Raw genomic sequence first — 24,568 nt, forward strand, 5'->3', positions numbered from 1 at the left:
ATTTTTGTTATGAATAGAAATACATTTTGTTATGAAATATTTGTGTATAAAACAATAAGAATTTTGGCTTAGAATAAATTGTTATCAAATAACCAAGTACAATGGCATCCACCAAATTGTTCAAAAATAAAATCAAGAAGCATTCCAATCAATAGGTGAAATTAGGCCAAACCACAAAGTATGATCCCTCAAATTACCTTAGAACACTATTTGAAAAACCACGCCTTAGCCCCATGACCATGCCAACGCCCAAGCCCACGTCTTAGCCCCACGTCTTAGCCCCACGCCCCACGACCAAGCCCACGCCCCACGCCTTAGCCCCATGCCCCATGCCTTAGCCCCACGTCCCACGCCCTAGCCCACCCCTTAGCCCACGCATTAGCCCCACGCCACATGCCCTATATCATTCAGGCAAGTTATCTCAACAAACAATACAATCCAAAAAAACAATACAATCCAAACAAACAATACAATTGAGATTCAATCCAAACAATACAATTAAGATTTATCCAAATAATATAATTTAATTAAAAAAAATGTTGTCTAGAGAATGTGTCAAAGGTTGTGTACAAGATTGTGCACTAAACTGTGAAGGTTCTAGAGAATGTGACAAAGGTTGTCTTGTAGTATATGGTATAGGCATCACTACTGAGCATGTTTCCCTGTTATGGCCTCGACCGTCACATGAGCTGCACTGTCTCTATTCCTTACAAGGCTCACCTTATGATGGCCTACACTTTGTTGTTGTTCAACCTTTCTTAACCTTGACAAGGGGTTTTAGGCAAACTCGTTCCTTTATATTATCTGGAATATCCCAAGAACCTTCATTGAAAACTGGATAACATGTCTTCGCATATGCCATGCACCACGCTTCAGTTGAGTAAAACCTGAAAAATGATATTTAAGTCATATAAATTCAATCTTAAAATTAAACATGCAATCATTCTCTAACCTTGAATAGTACTCATAGGGAACATATTTCCGGGAACGGGCAACAGCCAGGGCATGTGTACAAGGAATACCAGATATATCAAATACCCTACAAGTACAAGTTCGAGTTTAAAAGTCAACTTGAAAATCATGTTCACCGTCATTCACATGAAAATCGTATCGGTTAAGAGGATTAATGTTGTAGAATCTGGCATTCTCGACTTGTTCACGTAAGAATTTTTCATAATATGGGGATAAACGTTCTGTGTGGTTGGAAGATTTTTCTATTCTATTATGAAACCAATCTTGTAGTGTGAATTGTAAATACTCAGTTAATGTTGTTATGGAATATTTCCTAGCATTCCTACTCTAACTATTAAAGCTCTCACCGTAATTGTTTATCATTTCACTATATCGCAAACCAGTGAAAAATGCACGACTCCATCTCTCAATTCCTATTTGTTCCAGATAAGCAGCAATCTGATGGTCCTTATCCTTGATATTGTCAAAATATTGATAGAACCGTGGCACTGTATATGTGCATGAAGCCATATTAAACTCAACGTAGCAGTTATCAGTTTTAAATTTGGCCATAATATTCATTTTGATGTGGTATGTGCATTCACCGTGATGTGCTTATGGAAAAACCGCGGATAAGGCATTGGCAGTATTTGGGTGTCTATTAGATACGAAGACGAGATCCGGGACTACTCCAATTGTCACTCTAAGTTGTTGCATGAAATATGTCTAAGAGTTATTATTCTCGGAATCAACGACGCCAAAAGTAATGGGATATAGTTGTTCATTCGCATTCAATGCAATCGCAACCAATAGTTGACCTCCAACATTGTGCTTAAGAAAATTGGCATCGACGCACAATGTAAGACGACAACATTTTCTAAAACACCTAATTGAGAAGCCTATGATCATGAACATATACCTGAAGTGGCCATGCTCATCCGTCTAGATGTCAGTTATGGTACCCAGGTTATTCTTCGCCAACATGAACAGGTATGATGTCAATTTTCTATAGGATTCCTCCATAGTTCATCGGACCGACATTAAGGCCATTTCCCTAGACCTCAAAGTCTTATTGTAGAAAAAATAAAGAAGAGAAAGAGATAAATTTTATTTCTTGTGTTTTTGTTGTTTCTTACATAAGTACTCCAGTGCTTAAATAGTGAACATTACATATGCAAAAAAGGAAATGATTTAAACAATAAAATCATATAATTGATTTCATATCAAATCTTCAATCAATTTGCAAATCAATTAGTTTCTCGGTCAATTAGCAAATGAATTAGTCTAATTGATTAATTTGCTACTGACTTTCCATATTTGAAGATAATTCTACACTCCCCTCAAGTTGGGTAATAATGTTGAGATTGCCCAACTTTCCACATACTTTCTCAAATCGACTTGAAAGAGCTTTAATTAGAATGTTAGTCACCTAATAGGAAAGGCATTGGGCAGCTATGAGAGTGGAGAGGATGTTGTCGAGGAGATGGAAATGTTTATGACATTCTTTCAATTTGACTGATTCAAATTCATGATTCAATTAGTTAGAGGAGTGGCTCTTGGCACTTGGCTCTTGGCTCTTGGCTCTTGGCTCAGCTCTTGAAGTGAAAAGTGATAATTTTTGAACAGCTGAAATGTTGGAAGAAATCTGTCGAGACATGAAGACGATGCTTGCCAAAAAAGGAGAAAAAATAAATCTGTCGAGACACGAAGATGATGCTCGATACAGATTCGACGGAACTATGAAAAAAACGCACTAGGATTTGAGATAAATAATAATTTTAGAGAAATTTGAGATTATAGAATCATTTGAGTTCTCCTCCAATGGCTATTTCCACCATTGGAGGAGGCAACGAAAAATTGTGAACAGGTTCCTTCAAGAAGGAAAAACCTGCTCTGATACCATGTAGAAAATTTAAGAAAATAGAGAAATTTTATTGCTTGTGTTTTTGTTGCGATTCTTACATAAGACTGTCTAGTGCTTAAATAGTAAGATTACATTAGCAGAAAATGAAATAATTAAATAGTAAAATCATGTAATTGATAATCAACGGCCAATTAGCAAATCAAGCAAATCAATTAGTCTAATTAATTGATTTACAAATCAATTAATCTAATTGTTTGATTTGCTGCTGACTTTCTCAACATTCCATTCTTGGAATTATTTTTTTTCTTCTAAGATAATTCTACATGTAGAAAATTTATGAAAAGAGAGAAATTTTATTGCTTGTGTTTTTGTTGTGATTCTTACATAAGACTGTCTAGTGCTTAAATAGTAAGATTACATTAGCAGAAAATGAAATAATTAAATAGTAAAATCATGTAATTGATAATCAACGGCCAATTAGCAAATCAAGCAAATCAATTAGTCTAATTGATTGATTTACAAATCAATTAATCTAATTGTTTGATTTGCTGCTAACTTTCTCAACATTCCATTCTTGGAATTATTTTTTTTCTTCAAAGATAATTATACACTCCCCCTCAAGTTGGGTAGTAGATGTTGAGACTGCCCAACTTGGCACATGCTTCCTCGAGTCGGCTTGGTGAGTATGTCAGTCACCTGATTGCGGGATGTAACGTAAAGGAGTGTAATAAAGCCTTGGCATAGATTGAAGAGGGTGTTGCCGATGAATTGTTGATGACATTCTATCAATTTGACTGTTTAAAAATCATGATTCACTTAGTTAGAGGAGTGGCTCTTGGCTTTTGGCACTTGGCACTTGGCACTTGGCTCTTGGCTCTTGGCTCTTGGCTCTTGGCTCTTGCTCTTGTTCTTGCTCTTGCACTTGCTATTGGCTCTTGGCTCTTGGCTCAGCTCTTGAAGTGAAAAATGATAATTTTTGAACAAATAAAATGTTGAAAGAAATTTGTCGATACATGAAGACGATACTCGATACAGATTCGACTGAACTATGGAAAAAAATGCACTGAGATTTGTGATAATAATTTTAGAGAAATATGAGATTATAGAATCATTTGAGTTCTCCTCCAATGATTATTTCCACCATTGGAGGAGACAGCGGAAAATTGTAAGTCGGTTTCTTCAAGATGAAAAAACCCGCTCTGATACCATATAGAAAAAATAAAGAAGAGAAAGAGAGAAATTTTATTTCTTGTGTTTTTTTTGTTTCTTACATAAGTACTCCAGTGCTTAAATGGTGAACATTACATATGCAAAAAGGAAATGATTTAAACAATAAAATCATAGAATTGATTTAATATCAAATCTTCAATCAATTTGAAAATCAATTAGTTTCTCGGTCAATTAGCAAATCAATTAGTCTAATTGATTGATTTGCTACTGACTTTCCATATTTGAAGATATTTCTACACTTATTATAGGCCAGCTTAAACCCATAGCTTGTTTGCATGTCTTCCATTATTTTCTTAGGCATGTGGTCATGGTGATGGTCCATGTACTTACATTTGATGCACTCCGCAATTACGCATGATGATGATTGCCTCACATTCTTTTGCCTTGTCAAAATTGAGCATGCGTGTTCTTTTACTAATTTTTGAATCTCAAACATCTCCTGAAATTTTCCTTTCACAGCACGCAATCTCCACTTGCAGTTCTCATTCACACATTTCACAAACCAAAGATCTTTTGTTGACTTATCCACTTTGAATTCAAAATGAATAGCCATCGCATGTCTATGCACCCTCAATTGAATTTCTTTATTGTCCTAAAAAAACGTACCCACGTCCAATCTGCTTTCAAGGGTTAATTGAGCATGTGTTTCAACCTCGATTGATTCAAATGAATCAAGCAACTCAATATGGCTGGATGTTTTCCTCATATGGAAAGTGATGGGTTGTCGGGGTGCAAAAGAAGGAGAGGTACTAGTTACCAATTCACTCGGACGCAAACATGGGACTTGTTATCCTTCATGTACATGGTGTATGTCATTTTGACTTTGTAATACATCCTGCTCAAATATAGGGAATTGAGGAACCTCCTCTCATGGTATTTTACTTTCATGAGTTGAGTGTAAATGTAGTGACTTCTCTACTAAAGAGACACATAGAGGAGTGCGAAGCTGGTGGGATGAAGTCGAAATTTCTTTTGCATAGAACATCACATCTCTATCATATTGGATAACAATAGGAGGAGCAGTTTTTAAAACCAAATTATACTTGACTTTGAACACTAAATCATATCTCAATTTGTCCACACGAATAGCATCATAGACAATGTCAGTTAATTCGTCATACGTAGTATTTATGGATAGAGTCACACCTATGCATGAACTTAAGACAAAAGAATTAACTCCATCATCATCTTTCCACTCTCCATCATAGAGGACAAAACAGCTAACAAATAAATTGGGATCTGTAATTAATACAAATTGAAATGTTAGCGTAGTAAATAAAACCATATTATCGTGGTGTGGTGCGTGGGACGTGGGACACAAACACAAATTTCGTGGGGCGTGAGAAGCAAACGCAAATTGCGTGGGGCGTGGGAAGCCAATGCAAATTGCGTGGGGCACAATTTGTGTGGTGCGCATTTTCACACAACATTGCAAGCATACCAAACATATTTCATATTTTATTTCAGCTATTGAGTGTTCAACTAAATGGGAATGAAAGAAATTAACATACCTATTTTTATGGCGATGATGTTGGTCGGTCAGGTCTATAGTTGCATGCGTTTGTGGTTCGGTGATGCTGTTAAAGTCGGGGAACTTGTTTTCGTCCTCCGACATTGAATGTGGGTCTCGTCGTCCTACGGCGTTGCTTGAGGAGTCGGGGAGATGAGAAGGAGAAGGAGAGATGGGACAACAGTCGTAGGGTCGGAGAAGAGAGAGAGGAGAGAAAATGAGAGGGAAAAGAGGGTAAACGTGAATAATAATAAAAAATAGTAAGGGTAAAATTGTCAAAATTTAAAAAAATATTTATTTTTTCAAAAACATTTTATAAGGGTTAGTTTTGAGATGAACCCTCTCTTGGGGGTCATTTGATCAAATTTCCCGACTAATGTGAATAAAAATAAATAAAAATTAGTAAAGGTGTGTTTGATAACCCTGGAATTGGCATTGAAATTGGAATTGGAGTGTTCAATTCCAACTCTTATGTTTGTTAGACACTTTAATATTAAGAATTGAAATTGGAATTAGAATTCCAATGTAATTCAATATAGTGTAATTTTATAGTTCTCAATTCCAATCTTTTTAGGTCAGAATTGTAATTCCAAATTAACACATTTTTCATTTTTTGACATGTTTAACACGTTTTTCACACATTAAACACGTTTTTAACACGTTTAACATATTTTCATATTTTGGCACGTTTAACACATTTTTGGCACGTTTAACACATTTTTGACACATTTAACACGTTTTTCACGTTCTTGACACGTTTAACACGTTTTGACACGTTTAACATGATTTTCACGTTTTTAACACGTTTTTGACACATTTAACACGTTTTTGGCACGTTTAACACGTTTTTGGTACGTTTAACACGTTTTTGACACGTTTAACACGTTTTGACACATATAACACGTTTTTCACGTCCTTAACACGTTTAACACGTTTTTGACACATTTAACACGTTTTTCATGCCCTTAACACGTTTAATACGTCCTAGACACGTTTAACACGTTTTTGACACGTTTAACATGATTTTGGCACGTTTAACACGTTTTTGACACGTTTAACACGTTTTGACACATTAAATACGTTTTTCACGTTCTTGACACGTTTAACACGTTTTTGACACATTTAACACATTTTTCATGTCCTTGACACGTTTAACACGTCCTTGATACGTTTAACACGTTTTTGACACGTTTAACATGATTTTCACGTTTTTAACACGTTTAACACTTTTTAGACACATTTAACACGTTTTTGGCACGTTTAACATGTTTTGATACGTTTAACACGTTTTGACACATTTAATACGTTTTTCACGTCCTTGACACATTTAACGCGTTTTTCACATCCTTGACAAGTTTAACATGTCTTTGACACGTTAAACACATTTTTGACATGTTTAACATGATTTTCACGTTTTTGACTCGTTTTGACACTTTTAACACGTTTTTGACACGTTTAACACGTTTTAACATACTTAACACGTTTTTCACGTTCTTGACACGTTTAACAAGTTTTTGACATATTTAACACGTTTTTCACGTCATTGACATGTTTAACACGTCCTTGACACGTTTTGACACGTTTAACATGATTTCACGTTTTTGACACCTTAACACATTTTTTACACTCTTGACACAATTACCTCATTTTTTACAAGTTTAACACGTTTTGGCACGTTTAAAAAGTTTTTCACATGTTTGGAACGTTTAACACATTCTTGACAAGTTTTCTTGTTTTTAACACGTTTAAAACTTTTTTAACACATTAAACATATTTAACACGTTGACACGTTTCACATGTTTTTTATGTTTTTGAAACGTTTGACACATTTTTAACACATTTAACACGTTTTTCACGTTTTGGCACGTTTAACAAGTTTTTCACTTATTTGGCACGTTTAACATATTTTTGATATGTTTAACACATTTCTACGTTTTTGACACGTTTAACACATTTTAAACTTATCAAAATGTGTGAAAAAAACATATTAATCGTATTAAAAATGTCAAAAACGTGTTAAATGTGCTAAAAACATGTGAAAACGTGAAAAACATGCAAAAACATGAAAATGTGTAAAACGTGCCAAAAACATGAAAACGTGTTAAAACGTGTGAAAATGTGAAAAATGTGTTAAACATGCCAAAACGTGAAAAACGTGTTAAACGTGTCAAAAATGTGTAAAACGTGTTAGACATGTCAAAAATGTGTTTAACGTGCCAAAACGTGACAAACATGTGAAAAACGTGTTAAATTTGAAAAACATGTGAAAAACGTGTTAAACGTGAAAAACGTGTTAAACGTGAAAAATGTGTGAAAATGTGAAAAACGTGAAAAACGTGTGAAAATGTGGAAAACGTGTGGAAAACGTGTGAAAATGTGAAAATGTGTTAAAAACATGTGAAAAACGTGTGAAAACGTGTGAAAACGTGTGAAAACGTGTGATAAACGTGTGGAAAACGTGAATAACGTGTTAAACGTGCCAAAACGTGTCAAAAATGTGTAAAACGTGTTAGACATGCCAAAAATGTGTTTAACGTGCCAAAAACGTGAAAAACATTTTAACATGTGAAAAACGTGTTATATGTGAAAAACGTGTTAAACGTGAAAAACGTGTTAAACGTGAAAAACGTGTTAAATGTGCCAAAACGTGTCAAAATTTGTAAAACGTGTTAGACATGCCAAAAACGTGTTAAACGTGTGAAAAACATGAAAAACATGTTAAACGTATGAAAAACGTATTAAACATGTCAAAAACGTGTCAAAAACGTGAAAAACGTGAAAAACGTGTTAAACTTGTTATAATGTGTAAAAAACGTGGTAATGTGTGAAAAACGTGTGAAAACGTGTTAAATGTGCCAAAACGTAAAAAACGTGTTAAACGTCTCAAAAATGTGTAAAACGTGTTAGACATGTCAAAAACGTGTTAAACGTGCGAAAAACGTGAAAAACCTGTTAAACGTGTGAAAATGTATTAAACATGTTAAAAATGTGTCAAAAACGTGAAAATCGTGTTAAACTTGTTATAATGTGTAAAAAACGTGAAAACGTGAAAACGTGTTAAATGTGCCAAAACGTGAAAAAACGTGTAAACGTGTCAAAATGTGTAAAACGTGTTAGACATGTCAAAAACGTGTTAAACGTCTGAAAACGTGAAAAACATGTTAAACGTGTGAAAAAATGTATTAAACATGTTAAAAACGTGCCAAAAACGTGAAAAACATGTTAAACGTGTGAAAATGTGTTTTAAGTGTGAAAATTTGTTAAACATGTCAAAAACGTGTTTAAACGTGCCAAAAACGTGTAAAAATGTGTTAAACGTGTTAAACATGTCAAAAACGTATTAAACGTGCCAAAATGTAAAAACATATTTAAAAAGTTAATATTTTGAACCGATATTTTATTTTACAAAGATCGGAATTATAATTGAATTACAATTCTATCATTTCCCAAACATAGGAATTGGAATTGAATTACAATTCTATAACTTTTCCAAACATAGGAATTGAATTGTAATTCAATGCCAATTCTCATGGAATTGGAATTAGAATTTCAATGCCAATTCTAATTCCCCCTCATCAAACACACCCTAAGGGTAAAATGGTTAGAATTTTAAAAAAATATTATATTTGCAAAAACGTTTTGTAAAGGTTAGTTTTGAGATGAGGGTTAGTTTAGGATCATTTGAACAAATTCACCTTTCAAAGAAGTCTCAATCTTGTAAAAGATAATACAAAATTTTTTTTCCAGATCCTCTTCTCACAAAATACAATATTTTTATATTCATTTATTTTGAAATAATTCATAAGAAAAGTTAAAGCATTCATTTCCCCCAAAGTATTTCCCGAGCATGGAGCCTTGAAGTTTCGAAGCTCCCTCCGCATCTTGAACATGGATCAAACCTTTCACTGCCTTTATATTTACCCAAGCCAACACCGAGCCCCATCGAGCCATGCAAGCTGAGGATCTACTCTCGAGGCCAGTCTCCCGAGTCCCGAGCCTAAGCCGCGCGCAACCTTCATCTGAGCCTTTGGAAGGACTTGTTTGTTTATATTTTTGATTATTTCGACTTGGTTTCCACTTTTAAATGTTCAAAACATTTTATAAAAATTTGAAAAAATAAAATAATATTGAAGAATATTTTTCTTAACCAAAAATAAAAATTTCATAATTTTTAGGAGATGTTTAAATCTCAAATTTCATTAATTTTGTGATATCACAATTTGATTTTTATAACTTAAGAGTAATGGGAAAAAATTCTTACATGCGTATAATATTTTCTTAACAAAATCATATCCATCAAATCATAATTTGGAAACTTCAGATTTTATGCTTTATTTTATATTCTCTTATTATTTAAGTTTCTTTTATCGCTTTCCTTTTCAACCTGTCTAATATTATAGATATCGTATAGTCACTTCTAAGAACAATATAGGCATAATCCCTTTTAGATGTAGGCTACAAATTTTATACAAACAATCATAAGTCTTAAACTCAAACACTAGGGTAAGAATCTTCAAGTTTGAAGAGGCCAATTATTTTGAACCATATCGTCAAGACTATTTTCCACGCGTCCTCAAACACCGAACCCTTATTTCTAAAAAAAATTATTTCCTAATTTTTTAAAAACAAATTAAGCGACGACTCTTAAATCGGTCTCATTTGGTTAGAATCCTACATTTGGTTCTTCATCTCACGTTAGAGAGACAACTTTTAAAAGAGTGATCTTTTCATTCAGTTTTATGAGATTCGAAAGAAATCTAAGCAAAATAAATTTATAAAAGAATAAATCAATCCAAAACAAAACAAAGCGTTTTTCCTAGAACCAATGAAACAAATTGATACTTACAATATTATTGGGATCTAAAAAGAAAAAAAAGTGTATTAGTAATTTAATTTTGTTCAAATTCAAAGTTTTGTTTTTTGAGAGAGACGGTGGGAGGGCCAGCCACCGTCCACCGCAACGCCAGCCGAAGGAGGTGGAGAGAGATAGGCGTTCCTTATTTGACATTATTTATTCCAATAGAAGCTTCCGATACACACAGAAAGTGAAGTCGCAACCGTCCTCATCGTCATCTTGGAGCTCTTGATTCGCATTGTCGATCAAATTCAAAGTTTTGTTTTTTGAGAGAGACGGTGGGAGGGCCAGCCACCGTCCACCGCAACGCCAGCCGAAGGAGGTGAAGTCGCAACCGTCATCTTGGAGCTCTTGATTCGTACACTAAAAACCCTTATTTAGTTTCTGGAGGATTCTGGGGCAACTTCTTTTACAGGTTTATCGAATCTTAAAACAACCCAAATTTCACTTCTATGCTCCCAGCTCCCCCATCCAATGGCATACTGCACTAAATTAACTCCTTTTACTTTTCGCTTATACCATATCTGGCGTGCAAATCGTCAGTCTTCAGCCGGGAAAAGATTGGGGCTTTTCAGACACCTTTTAAAGGTTCTGCCTTTGGTAATTCCAACTCAACAACCCGATTTCATCCTCGCTTCTTATCGTTGTCTGTGGGATCAAACTTTCGTTTCCAGCACTGTTTCAACAACTCGGGTTGGTCACTTCAGTGTTTAGTTGGCCGACAATTGTTCCACCAGCTCATTTCAACGGTTTCCTCGAAGGCTGGCCATTTGTGTTCTTCTTCGTCTATCATTACTTCTTTTTCTTCAACGTGAGTGTTAGGAAACGATTGTACGGAGACTACTATCCTCGCCAGCACGATCCCAAATGGGAGACTACTATCGTGTCCTGTTTAGTGCTGGAGTCCTGATTGACCATTGGCTTGCAGCTTTTGAAGGACCAGAACTACATCTTATTCCAGGTGGGTGGAGCAATCTGTGTATTTGGAGCTTGATAATGGTTACTCTGTTTGTCCAATGCAATTCCACATTATACCCTGCTAACTATTCTGAGAAAGTGGTAGAGCCAACTGCAGTCGTGCAGTTTGGTCCATTCAGATGGGTTCGACATCCAATATATGCATCTATGATGCTTTTGTCTGTCTCATATTGTGCTGCGCTAAGAGCACCCATGAGTGCATTGTTCATAGTTGCAGTCTGTTTGATGTACGATCAGCAAAAGGCAACAATGGAGGAAGCTGCCATGTTAGACACATTTGGCACCCAGTATGAAGATTACATGAAAAAAGTCCGATTCAGGTTCATACCCTTTATTTACTAGTCAAGTTTCAGATAGATTTATGCCATGGTTTTGTATTCTGGTAACTCTCAATACTGAAAGTGGTTTCCTTATCAAAAGAAGTAGTCTTTGTGTTCAACTTTTCGTCTTCTTTATTGTGTTACCATTAAGAATTAAAAACAGTTCAGTTTAACCATATTTTCCCCGTTTGTCATTTGCTACTGTGATGAGATAATGTGGATGTTTTATGATTTTCAATACTACTTTTGCTAATCTTTCTGACACTTGATAAACATGGAACATTTACCTGTTACTTTTAGCAGATGAATTCGTTCAATTTGATATCTGTGAGCCCTCGGTTCCATTCCTTTTTCTTATGGTGATGTGTGATGAGCATTTATTAAAGGAACTGATGAGATCACGTTTGGAAAAAAACTTAGTGAGACATACGCATAAAGTGTTTCCATATGGTTGCATGTGCATAATATTCTGTTATGTAGATGTATATATCGGAAACCTCTTATCTTCCATGAGTTATTATTCTCTAAAACCATGGGCCATTTTATGTAATAGTTATGCCTACCAAATGCAGTATATAAAGGGTAATCAGTGATATCTCATGTTTGTTGAATATTGTAGCCACAATGACAAATCCTATATCACCTTATTCATATTCTCTTCCCACTTTAACTCTACTGTTTTTCATTCCACTCTATCTGTATTTTCATCTCCATTATTGGTTATTCTTATTGGTTTCTAACCATTAGAAAAACTAAGCTCCCCAAAGTGTCTTAAATGTTCCTAGATATTGCGATTTATTTCTGCGTTGATTTGGATTTCGCCGAGTTGTTCAAGGCGACCAAGGGTAGGGTCACAAAGAAGGTCCCCTATCTTTTAAAAGATAATTCAAAACAATAAATGAAATTCTTTTCCACACCCTCTTCTCACAAAATACCCTATCTTTTGATTAATTTCCTGTGAAACAATACATAACAAATGTTAGTGCACACCGGATTGTTCAAATAACTGAGCTTCTTTAAGCTTGGACATCAAAGAATTGATCGATGGCCATTTGGGATGAAAACCCCAACTATGGTTATTTAGATTGTACGAGAACAAAAGTGAAATAGACACATAATAAAAATGACCTTAATACATTTTTTCCGTAATTCAAATACTTCGCCCGATACCTAACTTCATTCTAAAATGTGTACCCTTTTAAATTTGGATGGTGGAAGAGCTAGGATAGGTCAGTTATATGAATAAAATTGAAAGCTTTTCCAAATAGCGGTCCAAATTTAAGTTTAGTCGAATTTCCTTATTTTTTATTTCCATCAAATCATTAAATAAGTTTCTTCAGCTTGAATTGAAGTTCAGCTTGAATTGAAGTTGCTCTGTTATTTATTAATTACTATATTCATTCTTGTTCCTATTAGTAGATATTAATGGTAATCTTTAACATTTTGCTTATTTCTACTTCCAATAAGGGAGTGAGTGATCTTGCTTTTCTAATGGCTACAAAATCGAGATGTTGAATGCCAAAGTCATTGAATGAGTTTATATGACTTTTATTCTTCAAGCAAATTATAATAGTTTTAATTATAATAATAAGAAGTTGAAGTAAATGTAAGTTTCAAGATGATTCTTTACCTAATGAGTTGCAAGGATTATGTGATAACTAGGGATATGAATGAGATTTTGTATATTGTTTTTAAAATTTTGTTTGATAAAATTTATTTGATTCTTTTAAAAAGTTCATGTTTTAAATGAATACAAATTGCCTTTTAAGTTTAACACCAAAACATGAAGTTAGGGAAAAAATAGAGTCGTAAATAAAGACCTAATTATCAAAAACAAGAAAAAAAGACAAATACATTGATCAAGAGCAAGACAAAGTTTGTGTTAATTTTATCTTTGTTTTCTTAGACAACTTTTATTACTTGAATTTTTTTTCTAGATAGCTTCTTGGGTTGGTGGAGAGTAAAAGGGTAAAAATTGCAACAACTGTTTTCGTTAGGACATCTCTCTCACTCCCACTCTATTTGTTCTCACAAAGGTCAGTCACACCCACAGTCGCTATGTATTCATACCAATTCCAAAAAAAACGAAATTTAAGGTGTTCAGTAAATTACTTTCGAGAGTTGCTGTTAATGGTGGCTTGGCTGCTTCCAAATTGGCTTTCAACTTTCCAACTTTTGAAGCCAAAGTACAAATGGTGAAATACCCGAATTCCTCGAACCCTATTTAGTTTTGCGATATCATAAATTTATTTCATTATTTGGATTGAGGATATCTCCGGAAATTTGGTTGCAATTAGTGTTATTAATGTCATTTATTAACTTTTCTGGTAAAGTTAATAAATTTATTGACTTTAAAAAAGAAGATGAATCTTTATAAGATTACGCCTGATTATGAGAATCTATTAAATTTATTAAATGGAGGGTTTAATCTCCTTATAACGGAATTGGCAACAAAAAATTGGCTTGCCGAATCGGGGAGAACGGGAATTCAGAAACAGAGAGAATCACCTAAGAGAACCAGAGGGATTTTGCTGCAGGTAAATTTATTTTCTTCTTTCACTGATATTCACTGATATGATAGATATCAAACTGCTGTAATTTTCATTTTTCAGGCACAGAGATAACTGTCTTCAGAGAACCAGAGGAATTTTGCTGCTTTAGCAAGGTAAACCTTATTTTCTTTCACTGATATGATAGATAGATACTTCATGCTGTTGTATTTTTCATTTTTCTTGGATCCTAATGATTTTCAGAAGAAAAAAAAAGTGTAGATTGGGAATGGTAAGTGATCTTTTTGAGCATGCCAATTTTGCTAACAAATAGATTTGTTTATAAATTAAGTTAAGGGAATTTCTGATTGTAGAAATGGATTGACTCAATGTCCAAGAAAGGATTTGGCTATTAATTATATTTTTGTTGCTGTAAAGCCTTTTTTATTTATGCATGAACAATATTGCTTGGTTTTCAATTTGCAATTGTTGGCTAAGCAAATCTGTGTAGGTATGTTTTGAGAGTTCAATAATGGATAGAGTCTTACCGGACCATTTAAAAGTATATATATATTCATATTCGTGAGTAAATATTATTTAAATATATGATGGTTAATTATTTATTTAAAATACTTAGATCTTTCATGACTGTGATATGTAATGTTGTGCTAGTTTACTCCTGAAAAGATAAAAAATGAATCTCAAGAAAGAAAGAAAAGAACTGTAGAGCTTATTACACGTGTCAAACCAAAAAAAAGTGAGATACATGGAACAGAACTATGTAACTTTAATCTGTGCATATTTATACATTTTCACTTTATTTTGTGATCATTTTCTGGTTTCTCTCCACCCTTTCATAACTCATCCTAGCTCAAGTGGTTGACAAATCCTGCATGCACCACGTCCTCTAATCTCTTTTAGAACACACATTCTCATTTATCAAGCTCGTCTGATGCAGCTTCGTTTCCAGCTCCAAACCGTAAATAAGGGCTCATCCCCAATGACCCCTAATATCTGCAGAAAATAAAAGTTATCATTGATAGTCTCGCTGGTGCTAGACAAAGCATACATCTCAACAAATTTAATTATTTATGTTTTAGAGAATTCGATCCTACTAACCTTTATCAAAAGAATCCTTTGTAATGTTGGAATAAATCTATATTAAGTGGTTGTTATTATTATTACAATATCCTATTTATAACAAGTACCAAAAAACGACAAGAATCTTCTTGTCGATGGAAAGAAAGTTTGTCGTTTCTCTCCATTAAAAAATGATGACTTTGATTTTATCAAATATGTTGATGGCTTATTTTAATTTATAATATAAGTTCCAAGCTTATATCAACGAGAAATTGAGACATTCGTTGTCCATATTTTTAGTTCAATATATTTCTTGTACATGCATATGTTGTATCAATTGTAATTTTACATAATACTATGTTTCTTTTGATCCTGCAGTCTAGTTTTGAAAACAAAAAGAAACTAGTTTTGTACTTTCAGTCTTCAGGGTTTGTGCATTTTTTTATTTTTTATTTGACATACTTTTTCTGAATTCACAAATTTATTATTGTTACAGGAATGGGTGGATCTAAGAATCACACTAAAACACGCCACATACCCAAGAGAATAGATCAAATAGTAAACGAGGAAGTAGAAGCTATTGCCTTAACAAGAGGGGTTGATGATCCTCGACCTAATAGAAGGTTAATAGACTTTGTCCTCCACGATGTAAATGGAAAACCACAACATGTAGAAATGTTGGAAGTGACGGACATTTTCATTTCTGGTCGTATATTACCATTCGAAGAAAGTTCCAACAAGCACAAGGAGAAAGGAATAAAATGCTTGACCTTTGGACGTGTGGAAACATGGGAAATATCTGGTTATGAGGATGGTTCACCAGTTGTCTGGTTGTCAACTAAAATAGCTGACTACAAATCTGTTAAGCCGGCTAGTAGCTATAAAGAGTTGTATGATATTTTCTATGAAAAAGCTTATGCTTGTATAGAAATATTCAATAAACTTAACGGATCTAACGGAGGCGATCCGAATATGAGTTATGAAGAATTACTCTGGAAGGTTGTCCACTCAATGAGAGGAAGTAAGAATATTTCTCAAGGTTTATCAGTTAGGAAATTCATTATTTCAAATGGTGAGTTCATTTACAAACAACTAACTAGCTTGGATTATTCATCTAAGAAAAATGATCAGCTCTTTTGTGGGCTTCCTGTTCTTACTTCCCTTAGGGATGAATGTAAAAATCTTTCATCATCAATGGCAGTTATGATAACACATCATAAAAGTTCACTGGAGATCGAGGAAGAGGCTAAAGAGCAAGAGAGCCAGTCAGCTCATGTTGATGATATAGGGATAGTCCCAAAATTGGTTTGTGACTCCCACAAACAAAAATCATGGCAACATAAGAGTCAAAGCAAGAGGAAGCGCACAACTGCTCCAGCAAAAAAGTATTATATAAAAACTAACGAAGATGAGATTGCAAATGACTATCCACTCCCTGCATATTATAAATCTACTTTTCAGGAAATTGATGAGTATCTCATATTTGATGAGTGTTACAAGACAAGTAGCTCGAATGAACTTCCTAAAGCAATCTTGCACAATTGGTCTCTCTATAATTCGGATTCTCGCCTCATTAGCTTGGAGCTCCTACCAATGAGATCTTGTGCAAATATGGATGTAGTAATTTTTGGATCGGGTAGAATGAAAGATGATGATGGAAGTGAGTATCTCCTTGATGGAGAAGACAGTTCTGACGTGGAGGGAATTCCAATATACCTGAGTGCTATAAAGGAATGGATGATTGAATTTGAGCCTTCAATGGTCTTTATCTCAATCAGAACAGATTTGGCATGGTAAGATAAATTATTATTTAATGTGTTTGCAAAAAAAGTTTATTTATCATATTCTGATTTTCTCTTCTCCCCTTTGTTTTTAGGTATAGACTTGGAAAACCATCAAAACAATATCTTCCATGGTTTGAACCAGTGCTAAAAACAGCAAGGCTTGCTATTGGCATCATCACCATGCTAAAGGAACAACCCAGAGTTTCGCGTCTTTCTTTCTCTAAAGTCATTAAGAAAGTGGCTGAATTTGAGAAGAATCATCAAGCTTACATTTCATCTGATCCAAAAACAGTGGAGAGGTATGTAATAGTTCATGGACAAATTATCTTGCAACAATTTGTTGAGTTCCCGGATCAATCCATACAAAGATCTTCTTTCGCGAAAGGTCTTAACGAAGAAATGGAACAAAGACATCATACCAAGTGGCTATTGAAGAAAAATGCAGTAATAGATAAGGATAAAAGGAATCTGAATCCATGTGCACGAATGCTGGCTTCAACAAAGTCGAAAAAAATGGCTATGCCAGCCACTATAACAAAACTGGTCCATAGAATCTTTAGAGCATCTTGCTATAATGACTTGGCTGATTCTGAGATGGACGAGAGGGAACATGAAGCTGACGAGATGCAACCAGACAACGATAAACAAGAGCTCGAAGAAGAAATTAAAATCCTAACCATCTGCCATTGTGAAAAGCCGGATCAGTTGACTTCACACACTTCGAACGGAGAAATTAGATGGGATGGAGAGGCAGTTGGAATGAATGACGGTAATGTTATTTATAAGAAAGCGATAGTTCGTGCAAGTGTTGTGTCGATAGGTTGTTCCGTGCTTGTTGAGTCAAATAAGTTGGTGGAACCTTCTATTTGTCTAATTGAATATTTTTTTGAGAATTCAAATGCAAGAAAGATGGCTCATGGTAGATTGATGGTAAAAGGGTTTCAGACAGTTCTCAGGGATACTGCCAATGAAAGGGAAGTATTTTTGACGAATAATTGTTTGGTATTTGATCTAAGTGATATTGTGCAAAACTTAGTTGTGGAGATCCGCTCAATGCCATGGGGTTATCAGCATAGGAAGGAAAATTCTATCTGGGATAAATTAGACAGGGATAAAGCTGAAGATAGAAAAAATAAAGGTTTGTCCGTTGAATATTTCTGCAAATTCCTATATTGCCCTGATGAGGGTGGTTTCTTCTCTTTTCAGAAAGATACCATAGGCCTTGGTACTGGGATGTGCCATTCTTGTGAAAAAAATAGAATTCTAAGGGAGAAAGAGATGTTTAAGATAGATTCTACTTCAACTGGTTTCACATTTATGGGAGATGAGTATTACCTCCAAGATTTTATTTATTTGGGTCCTTCTTATTTCGAGGTTAACAAAAAAAAATGTGAAATTTTCAAGGGAGGAAGAAACGTGGGATTGAAAGCTTACGTCATTGGTCAACTACTAGAAATCGTAGTTAGAAATAATACTAGAAAAGTGGATCATAAATCTCTTAGGGTTAAAATTCGAAGATTTTTCAGACCAGAGGACATTTCTGCTGATATAGCATATCGATCCAATATTCGAGAGGTAATTTTAATGTCACGTGATTATTTATTTCATTAAAAATAAATATAATTGTAAATATGGATATTTTCCTTTATATTATCTTGTATGTGTTTTTGACTCTTCTTTGATAATTATGTAGGTATACTACAGTGGAGAAATAGTGAGTCTTCCTATAACAGCAATTAAGGGTAAATGTGAAATAAGGAGAAAACAAGATGTTTCACATGTGCAGCCTTTGGGAGTTTTCGATCATATCTTCTACTGCGATTGTTTTTTTGATCATAAAAGTGGCAAAATCGACCAGGTAATTAAATATTTTTTACAATATATATGAGGAATGTCCACTTCTCATTTAAGTTTGCTATTTTTCTACAGTTGCCAACTCATATGAAAGAAAGTTTCTCAAAAGGTATAGATGCAATAGGAAACAAAAACAAAAGGAAGGATAATCCCATTACTCCCTTATCAACCCTTGATGTTTTTGCTGGTTGTGGTGGTCTATCGGAAGGGTTAAGACAATCAGGCAAGTACTTTTTGTATTGATAAAATTGATGATTATTAGCTTATATAGATTCTAGTAAAATTGGCATCACTTGTATTTATGAACATTTTTTGTAGGGGTGTGTGAAACCAAGTGGGCCATTGAGTATGAGAAAGCTGCCGGGAAAGCTTTCAGACAAAATCATCCAGATACAATTGTGTTAGTTAATAATTGCAATGTTATTCTAAGGTATGAAGTAATGTCACTATTCTTTTGCTTGCCTTGTATATATATATATATATATATTTTTTCATTTTCTATTTCTGACGGGATAATTTATTATCCGTTTTTAGAATTGTTGCAACTCCTTATGTCCTCAATAATTGACTATTTGTGGATGATATCTAGGGCAATCATGGATGCATGTGGGGATTCCCATGACTGCATTTCAACTTCTGAGGCTACAGAATTGGCCAAAAATCTTGATAAGAAGCTGATGAATAAATTGCCTATGCCGGGACAAGTTGACTTCATAAATGGAGGACCTCCATGTCAGGTATACTATAATTGTTACCAATTCAACGCTAACAATTTGGTATGTATGGTATTTGTATTATTTAAAGTCTCATTCATGGCAACTCTATTAATATATATTTCCACATTTCAAAGGTAAATGATTAGAATCTTCGTGAATGTTTGACTTTTTGTTTTTCCTTGCATGTTAACAACTTTTCAAAGCAGAAAGTGAAGAAAAATAAAAGGACATAAGGTTCATGCATTTATGTTTTGACTAAACAAACATTGAAGAAACAGAAATGACCCATGCACATTTAGTGTTTTGAATTAAATGACCTTGTTAGTAATAGTTCATGTATATTTCAACCTTTTAAGGACCTTTTTCATCTTTGAACCCAATCCTTTATTATTCTGATTATTGATACGTGTATTTAAGAATTCTTGAATGTATAATTCATTGTTTTTTTAATACTATTTGCACACTGAAAAAAAAATTCATCAAAGTTGGGATCATGAAAAAATGTGTTGTAGGACGCATGTATTTAGATTGTTTTGTATACCTATTTGCAGGGTTTTTCTTTGATGAATAGATTTAATCAGAGCTCCTGGAGTGAGCTTCAGTGTGAAATGATCTTAGCATTCTTATCTTTTGCGGATTACTACCGGCCCAAGTATTTCCTTTTAGAGAATGTGATGAACTTTGTTTCATTCAATAAAGGACAGACATTTCGCTTAACCCTAGCATCACTTATCGAGATGGGTTATCAGGTAAATCATATTTTCAACAGTCAGTTTCTTTTATGGATGCCTTTTTCTTTATTCTTAATTTCCTGAAATTAAAATGTAAAGAAATTATTTCCTTCTAAATATCAAGACTTGTATTGTTTTTGTTAGGTTGTTTTCATGGCTATTTTCATGTAATTATGAAATTATGAAATTTTGTAATCCTTTTCCATAAAAGAAATGCAGACATTTATATTGACGTATATATATTTTTTAATTTGCAGGTGAGATTTGGCGTTTTGGAAGCTGGGGCTTATGGTATATCGCAATCGAGGAAGCGGACATTTATATGGGCAGCCGCACCTGGTGAGAAGCTACCTGATTGGCCTGAACCAGTTCATGTATTTGCCACTCCAAATCTTAAGATCAACTTAAACAGAACTGTTCATTCACATTATGTTGCTGTTAGAAGTACCTCATCAGGTGCTCCACTTCGTTCAATCACTGTTCGAGATACCATAGGCGATCTTCCTGCTGTTAACAGTGGGGCTTCAGTAACATCCATGAAAGTATGTGTTCTGTCTTTGGTTCAATAAGACTGATTGACATCACAAACATTAAACAATAACAACTTTTTTTTTTTGCTTCTGCAGTATGGAGTGGACCCAATATCCTGGTTTCAGAAGATAATAAGAGACAATATGGAAGTTTTAACCGATCACATATCTAAAGAAATGAATGAGATTAATCTAATCAGATGTAAAAGAATTCCTATTCGTCCAGGTGCTGATTGGCGTGATCTTCCAAATGAGAAGGTAACTACTAATAGTTGCATTATTTTCTGTCTCATTGAGCATAAATGACACTAAGTAATGGAGAACAATCAAATAACATCTTCTCCTTACAGGTCCGTTTGAGCAAAGGACAATATAAGGATTTGATACCCGGGTTCCTGCTAAACTCTTCAAAAAGGAATAACCAGTGGAAAGGTCAGTATGGAAGGATGGATTGGGAAGGAAATTTTCCAACCTCTATCACAAACCCACAACCTGCGGGCAAGGTTGGGATGTGCTTCCATCCAAACCAGGATAGGATTATTACTGTTCGCGAGTGTGCTAGATCACAAGTAAGTTCATTACCCGCCTTTTTTCTTCTTATTTTCCCAACAAAATTCTTAGATTCCTTTCTTTGGGCTAATTCTATGTGCATATAGCTTTTTGAAAAACTTATTGATTGAATCACTATTAACCTATGGAGAAGTTCTAGTTATGTTTTATTTTGGGGACTAGTACTTTCGTTGAAAAGGAATGAGTTTTTCTTTTCTAAATAAACATTAATATGTAATCTAAAACAAAAACAGTTCATGCACATGCTGCATTTATTAAGAGAGTCGAGCTCCAAGTTGATATGAGCTCCTTTGAGGTTTTTATTTTGATTAATTTATGAAAAATAATGGCATGACTATATATATATGTTTATATTTACGTCGCAGGGCTTTTCAGATAGCTACAAGCTTTTTGGGAATATTCAGCACAAACACCGACAAATTGGAAATGCTGTCCCTCCACCACTGGCATTTGCTCTCGGGACAAAACTCATGGAAGCCCTTGAAGCAAATAAATCTTATTTATGAAAAGTACTATTTATTATTCGAGGCATTTGTGGATTTTATTTTCTTCCTTTTCAGTCTGATTTTATCATTTCTTTCACATTGATAATAAAATAGCACAAAATAATGAAGCACATGCAAATAACATCACCTTCTTACAGGTCTGATTGAGCAATGAACAAACTGTGGATTTGATAATCTGGTGTCTTTCAAACACTCCAAAAAACAGTGGAAATGTCTGTTTGGAAGATTGGATTGGGATGAAAATATTCCAATCTTATCACTGACCCACCCAAACAAAGATAGGATCTTTACTGTTCGGGAGTGTGCTAGATTCCAGGTAAGTTCATTACCAGCCTTTTTTTAGTTGACCGATTTGATAACTTTTCTAAAAGCTTATATTGATCTACTTTCAATAACCTATAGAGAAGTTCTAGTTTTCTTTTTCTTTCTTTTTTTTGAAACTGTGAACATGTCTATGTCTAGTTAAGGGAAGAGGTTTGATCTACTGGAACATGATATATTGCAGGGTACCAAATTGAAGGAAGCCATTGAAGGCAAACAATATATTTGCTTTTGTTAAAAATGTAAAGTTGTTGTTGGCTCGCAACAATCCGAGACGAAATCAAAGCCGGAAATCAAAATTCCGGTAAAAAAATTTCAAACCTCTCATAAAAATAAACTTTAATTAATTGTCATTATCCTATTTCTATTTTAATTCTTACCCTATAGTTCTATAAATAAGATTATGTACTTCTATTATTATCACTAAATTCATTTCAATAAAACATGTTTCAATAAAATTCTTTTATTTTATTGTTTTCTCTGTTATATATGTTTATGTTGCTTTGTTAGTGTGTCCATAGCCACTGTTTTGGCTAATGTTTTGGCTAATGGGGTTAAAATTGATAATAATTATATACTTAGATCTTACTTTTTCAGTATCTTGACATTTTATGTACATTTAGATACAATTCAAAATTCTAATCTGAAAAGGTTGTGTATCTTGACATTTGATGTACATTTAGATACAATTCAAAATTCTAATCTGAAAAGGTTGTGTTCTAAACTAATGTTTCGGCAATTCGTAAAAAAAAGAATAAAAAGAGCGAGGTCAAAGTTCGGCCAAAACCTCAAATAGTCGATGGAACGGAACAAACAGTGACTAGTAGTTAGTGCTGTGTAAACCATTTTGATCTTGTTCGAATTGAAAGTAATTAAATTATTTCACAAGAGAAAACCTAAAAAATAGGAAAATCCTTCCTTTTGAACTTGTAATTTTTATTGCTCACTTAGGAATGATATTTATAAATTTATCTTCATCCTTTGTAGGGAGAATGTTTGGTCACATGGATTATACTTTTTTTTAAATAATATAATATTATATTTCATTTATAATGGAATAAAAAATATAAAAAAATCTTTTTATCGCTTTAGATAATTCTTTGCTTAGTTGGCAATAGTGTGGGCAATTTTATTGCATTTTCTCTTAACAAAAGAAAATTTAAAGATAAAACTCTAATTGAATTATGCTCAAAATAAATTATTCCATAAAACTAAGATTAAAGCCATAAAAACAATAAAGAAGTATATCTAGGAACATTTAGCAAGATCCTTCTTTTTTGTATTGCCTAATTTGCAACACCCTCTACTTATACATTTTTTTTACACATTCAAGACAAGAATATCAGTAAAATAGATGTACATAAGAATATATATATGCACAACTAAACATATGTAAGTCTGTGCCATCATGTATTCCAGAGAACTTGAAAAGAATAGAGCAAAGTTTTGTGTATAAGAATCCTTAGAACTTAGTTGGCATAATGGATGCCTCCAAGACAGTTGATCTTCTGTGCCAACGGGCATACAGATTCGTATGGAAAGACGTTGTCTTTCTCAAATGCCAAAGCGGAAATACAATATATTTTTTCTTGAAAAAATCAATACAACAATGGATACAAGAGTAACTTACTTTTGTGCAGCTCCTGGTCTGTCTGCTATGTGATTCGTGTGGACATCTCAGACAAGATTTTTCAGGCTAATAGCTGACGAAAGGATTATCATAGTGATTGCAACATTAAGACTCGGACCCATGACCTTGCGGACATGATTTCATAAGCTCTATAACTAAGTTAAATGAGTCTTCAGTTACAAGTATGATCTGATATCATACCAAATGCAGAAATATCTGGCATTGGAGAAGGTAGCACAGCCAGCCATGCTCGTTTGTTTCTATGAAGAGGTTGAGAGTTTGGAGGAGTTGCAGCCACTAGTGGTTCTAATTCCCATGGTGAAACTCTTTCTGGACGGAAAATGGATGAAGGTTCGTCCCATTGCACCTGAAAATGTGTTTCTGGTTAATGAAAATGTGTATCTTACTACACACCAACAAAGAGAATAACTTGCATTATTTGTTTACATCTCAAGGAGATATATAAAAAGATTGATATATCTAGTGATGGACTCAGATCTTTCTCTTATTTCAAAAGAGGGAAGGAAACACACATAAGCATGAAAACATTAGCTTATTTGGAAACTAGTATAGATTTTTTTTTTTGGTCTCATGATGATATTATTCAAAAAGAAGATGAATCTTGTTAAGATTACATCCGTCCTAGTTG

The 24,568-nt window shown here is 34.0% G+C and overlaps 1 protein-coding gene and 1 pseudogene across 5 annotated transcripts; both read left to right on the top strand.

Moving 5' to 3' along the window:
- The first annotated feature begins 11,017 nt into the window (after window positions 1-11,017).
- Window positions 11,018-11,882, top strand: LOC124919896 (annotated as a pseudogene).
- A 2,257-nt stretch (window positions 11,883-14,139) lies between these two features.
- On the top strand, window positions 14,140-24,382 carry LOC124922279 (DNA (cytosine-5)-methyltransferase 1B-like). Of its 5 annotated transcripts, none has more exons than XM_047463015.1 (15): window positions 14,141-14,245; window positions 14,321-14,373; window positions 15,774-17,070; window positions 17,154-18,636; window positions 18,755-18,919; window positions 18,991-19,138; window positions 19,234-19,345; window positions 19,505-19,652; window positions 20,183-20,380; window positions 20,620-20,904; window positions 20,989-21,150; window positions 21,243-21,461; window positions 21,828-21,971; window positions 22,106-22,284; window positions 23,930-24,382. In XM_047463015.1, the coding sequence occupies exons 3-13, from the start codon at window positions 15,776-15,778 to the stop codon at window positions 21,966-21,968; spliced, it is 4,356 nt and encodes a 1,451-aa protein (XP_047318971.1). In that variant the 5' UTR covers window positions 14,141-14,245; window positions 14,321-14,373; window positions 15,774-15,775; the 3' UTR covers window positions 21,969-21,971; window positions 22,106-22,284; window positions 23,930-24,382. The 5 variants fall into 5 exon arrangements, with proteins under 5 accessions (XP_047318973.1, XP_047318971.1, XP_047318970.1 ...); XM_047463014.1 differs by lacking the exon at window positions 23,930-24,382 and adding an exon at window positions 22,431-22,771; XM_047463013.1 differs by lacking the exon at window positions 23,930-24,382 and adding an exon at window positions 22,474-22,771.
- Window positions 24,383-24,568: the final 186 nt, after the last annotated feature.

This window comes from Impatiens glandulifera, chromosome 1 (assembly GCF_907164915.1).
Source record: "Impatiens glandulifera chromosome 1, dImpGla2.1, whole genome shotgun sequence".
NCBI classification, from domain to species: domain Eukaryota; kingdom Viridiplantae; phylum Streptophyta; class Magnoliopsida; order Ericales; family Balsaminaceae; genus Impatiens; species Impatiens glandulifera.

What these genes read in the sequence shown, in the direction of transcription:
- LOC124922279 (XM_047463015.1), top strand. Translation starts at nt 15,776, where the DNA reads ATGGGTGGATCTAAGAATCACACTAAAACACGCCACATACCCAAGAGA. An exon ending in GGAAGGGTTAAGACAATCAG is followed by an intron (nt 19,139 to 19,233) that starts GCAAGTACTTTT and finishes CATTTTTTGTAG; the next exon opens with GGGTGTGTGAAACCAAGTGG. An exon ending in GCGAGTGTGCTAGATCACAA is followed by an intron (nt 21,462 to 21,827) that starts GTAAGTTCATTA and finishes TTTACGTCGCAG; the next exon opens with GGCTTTTCAGATAGCTACAA.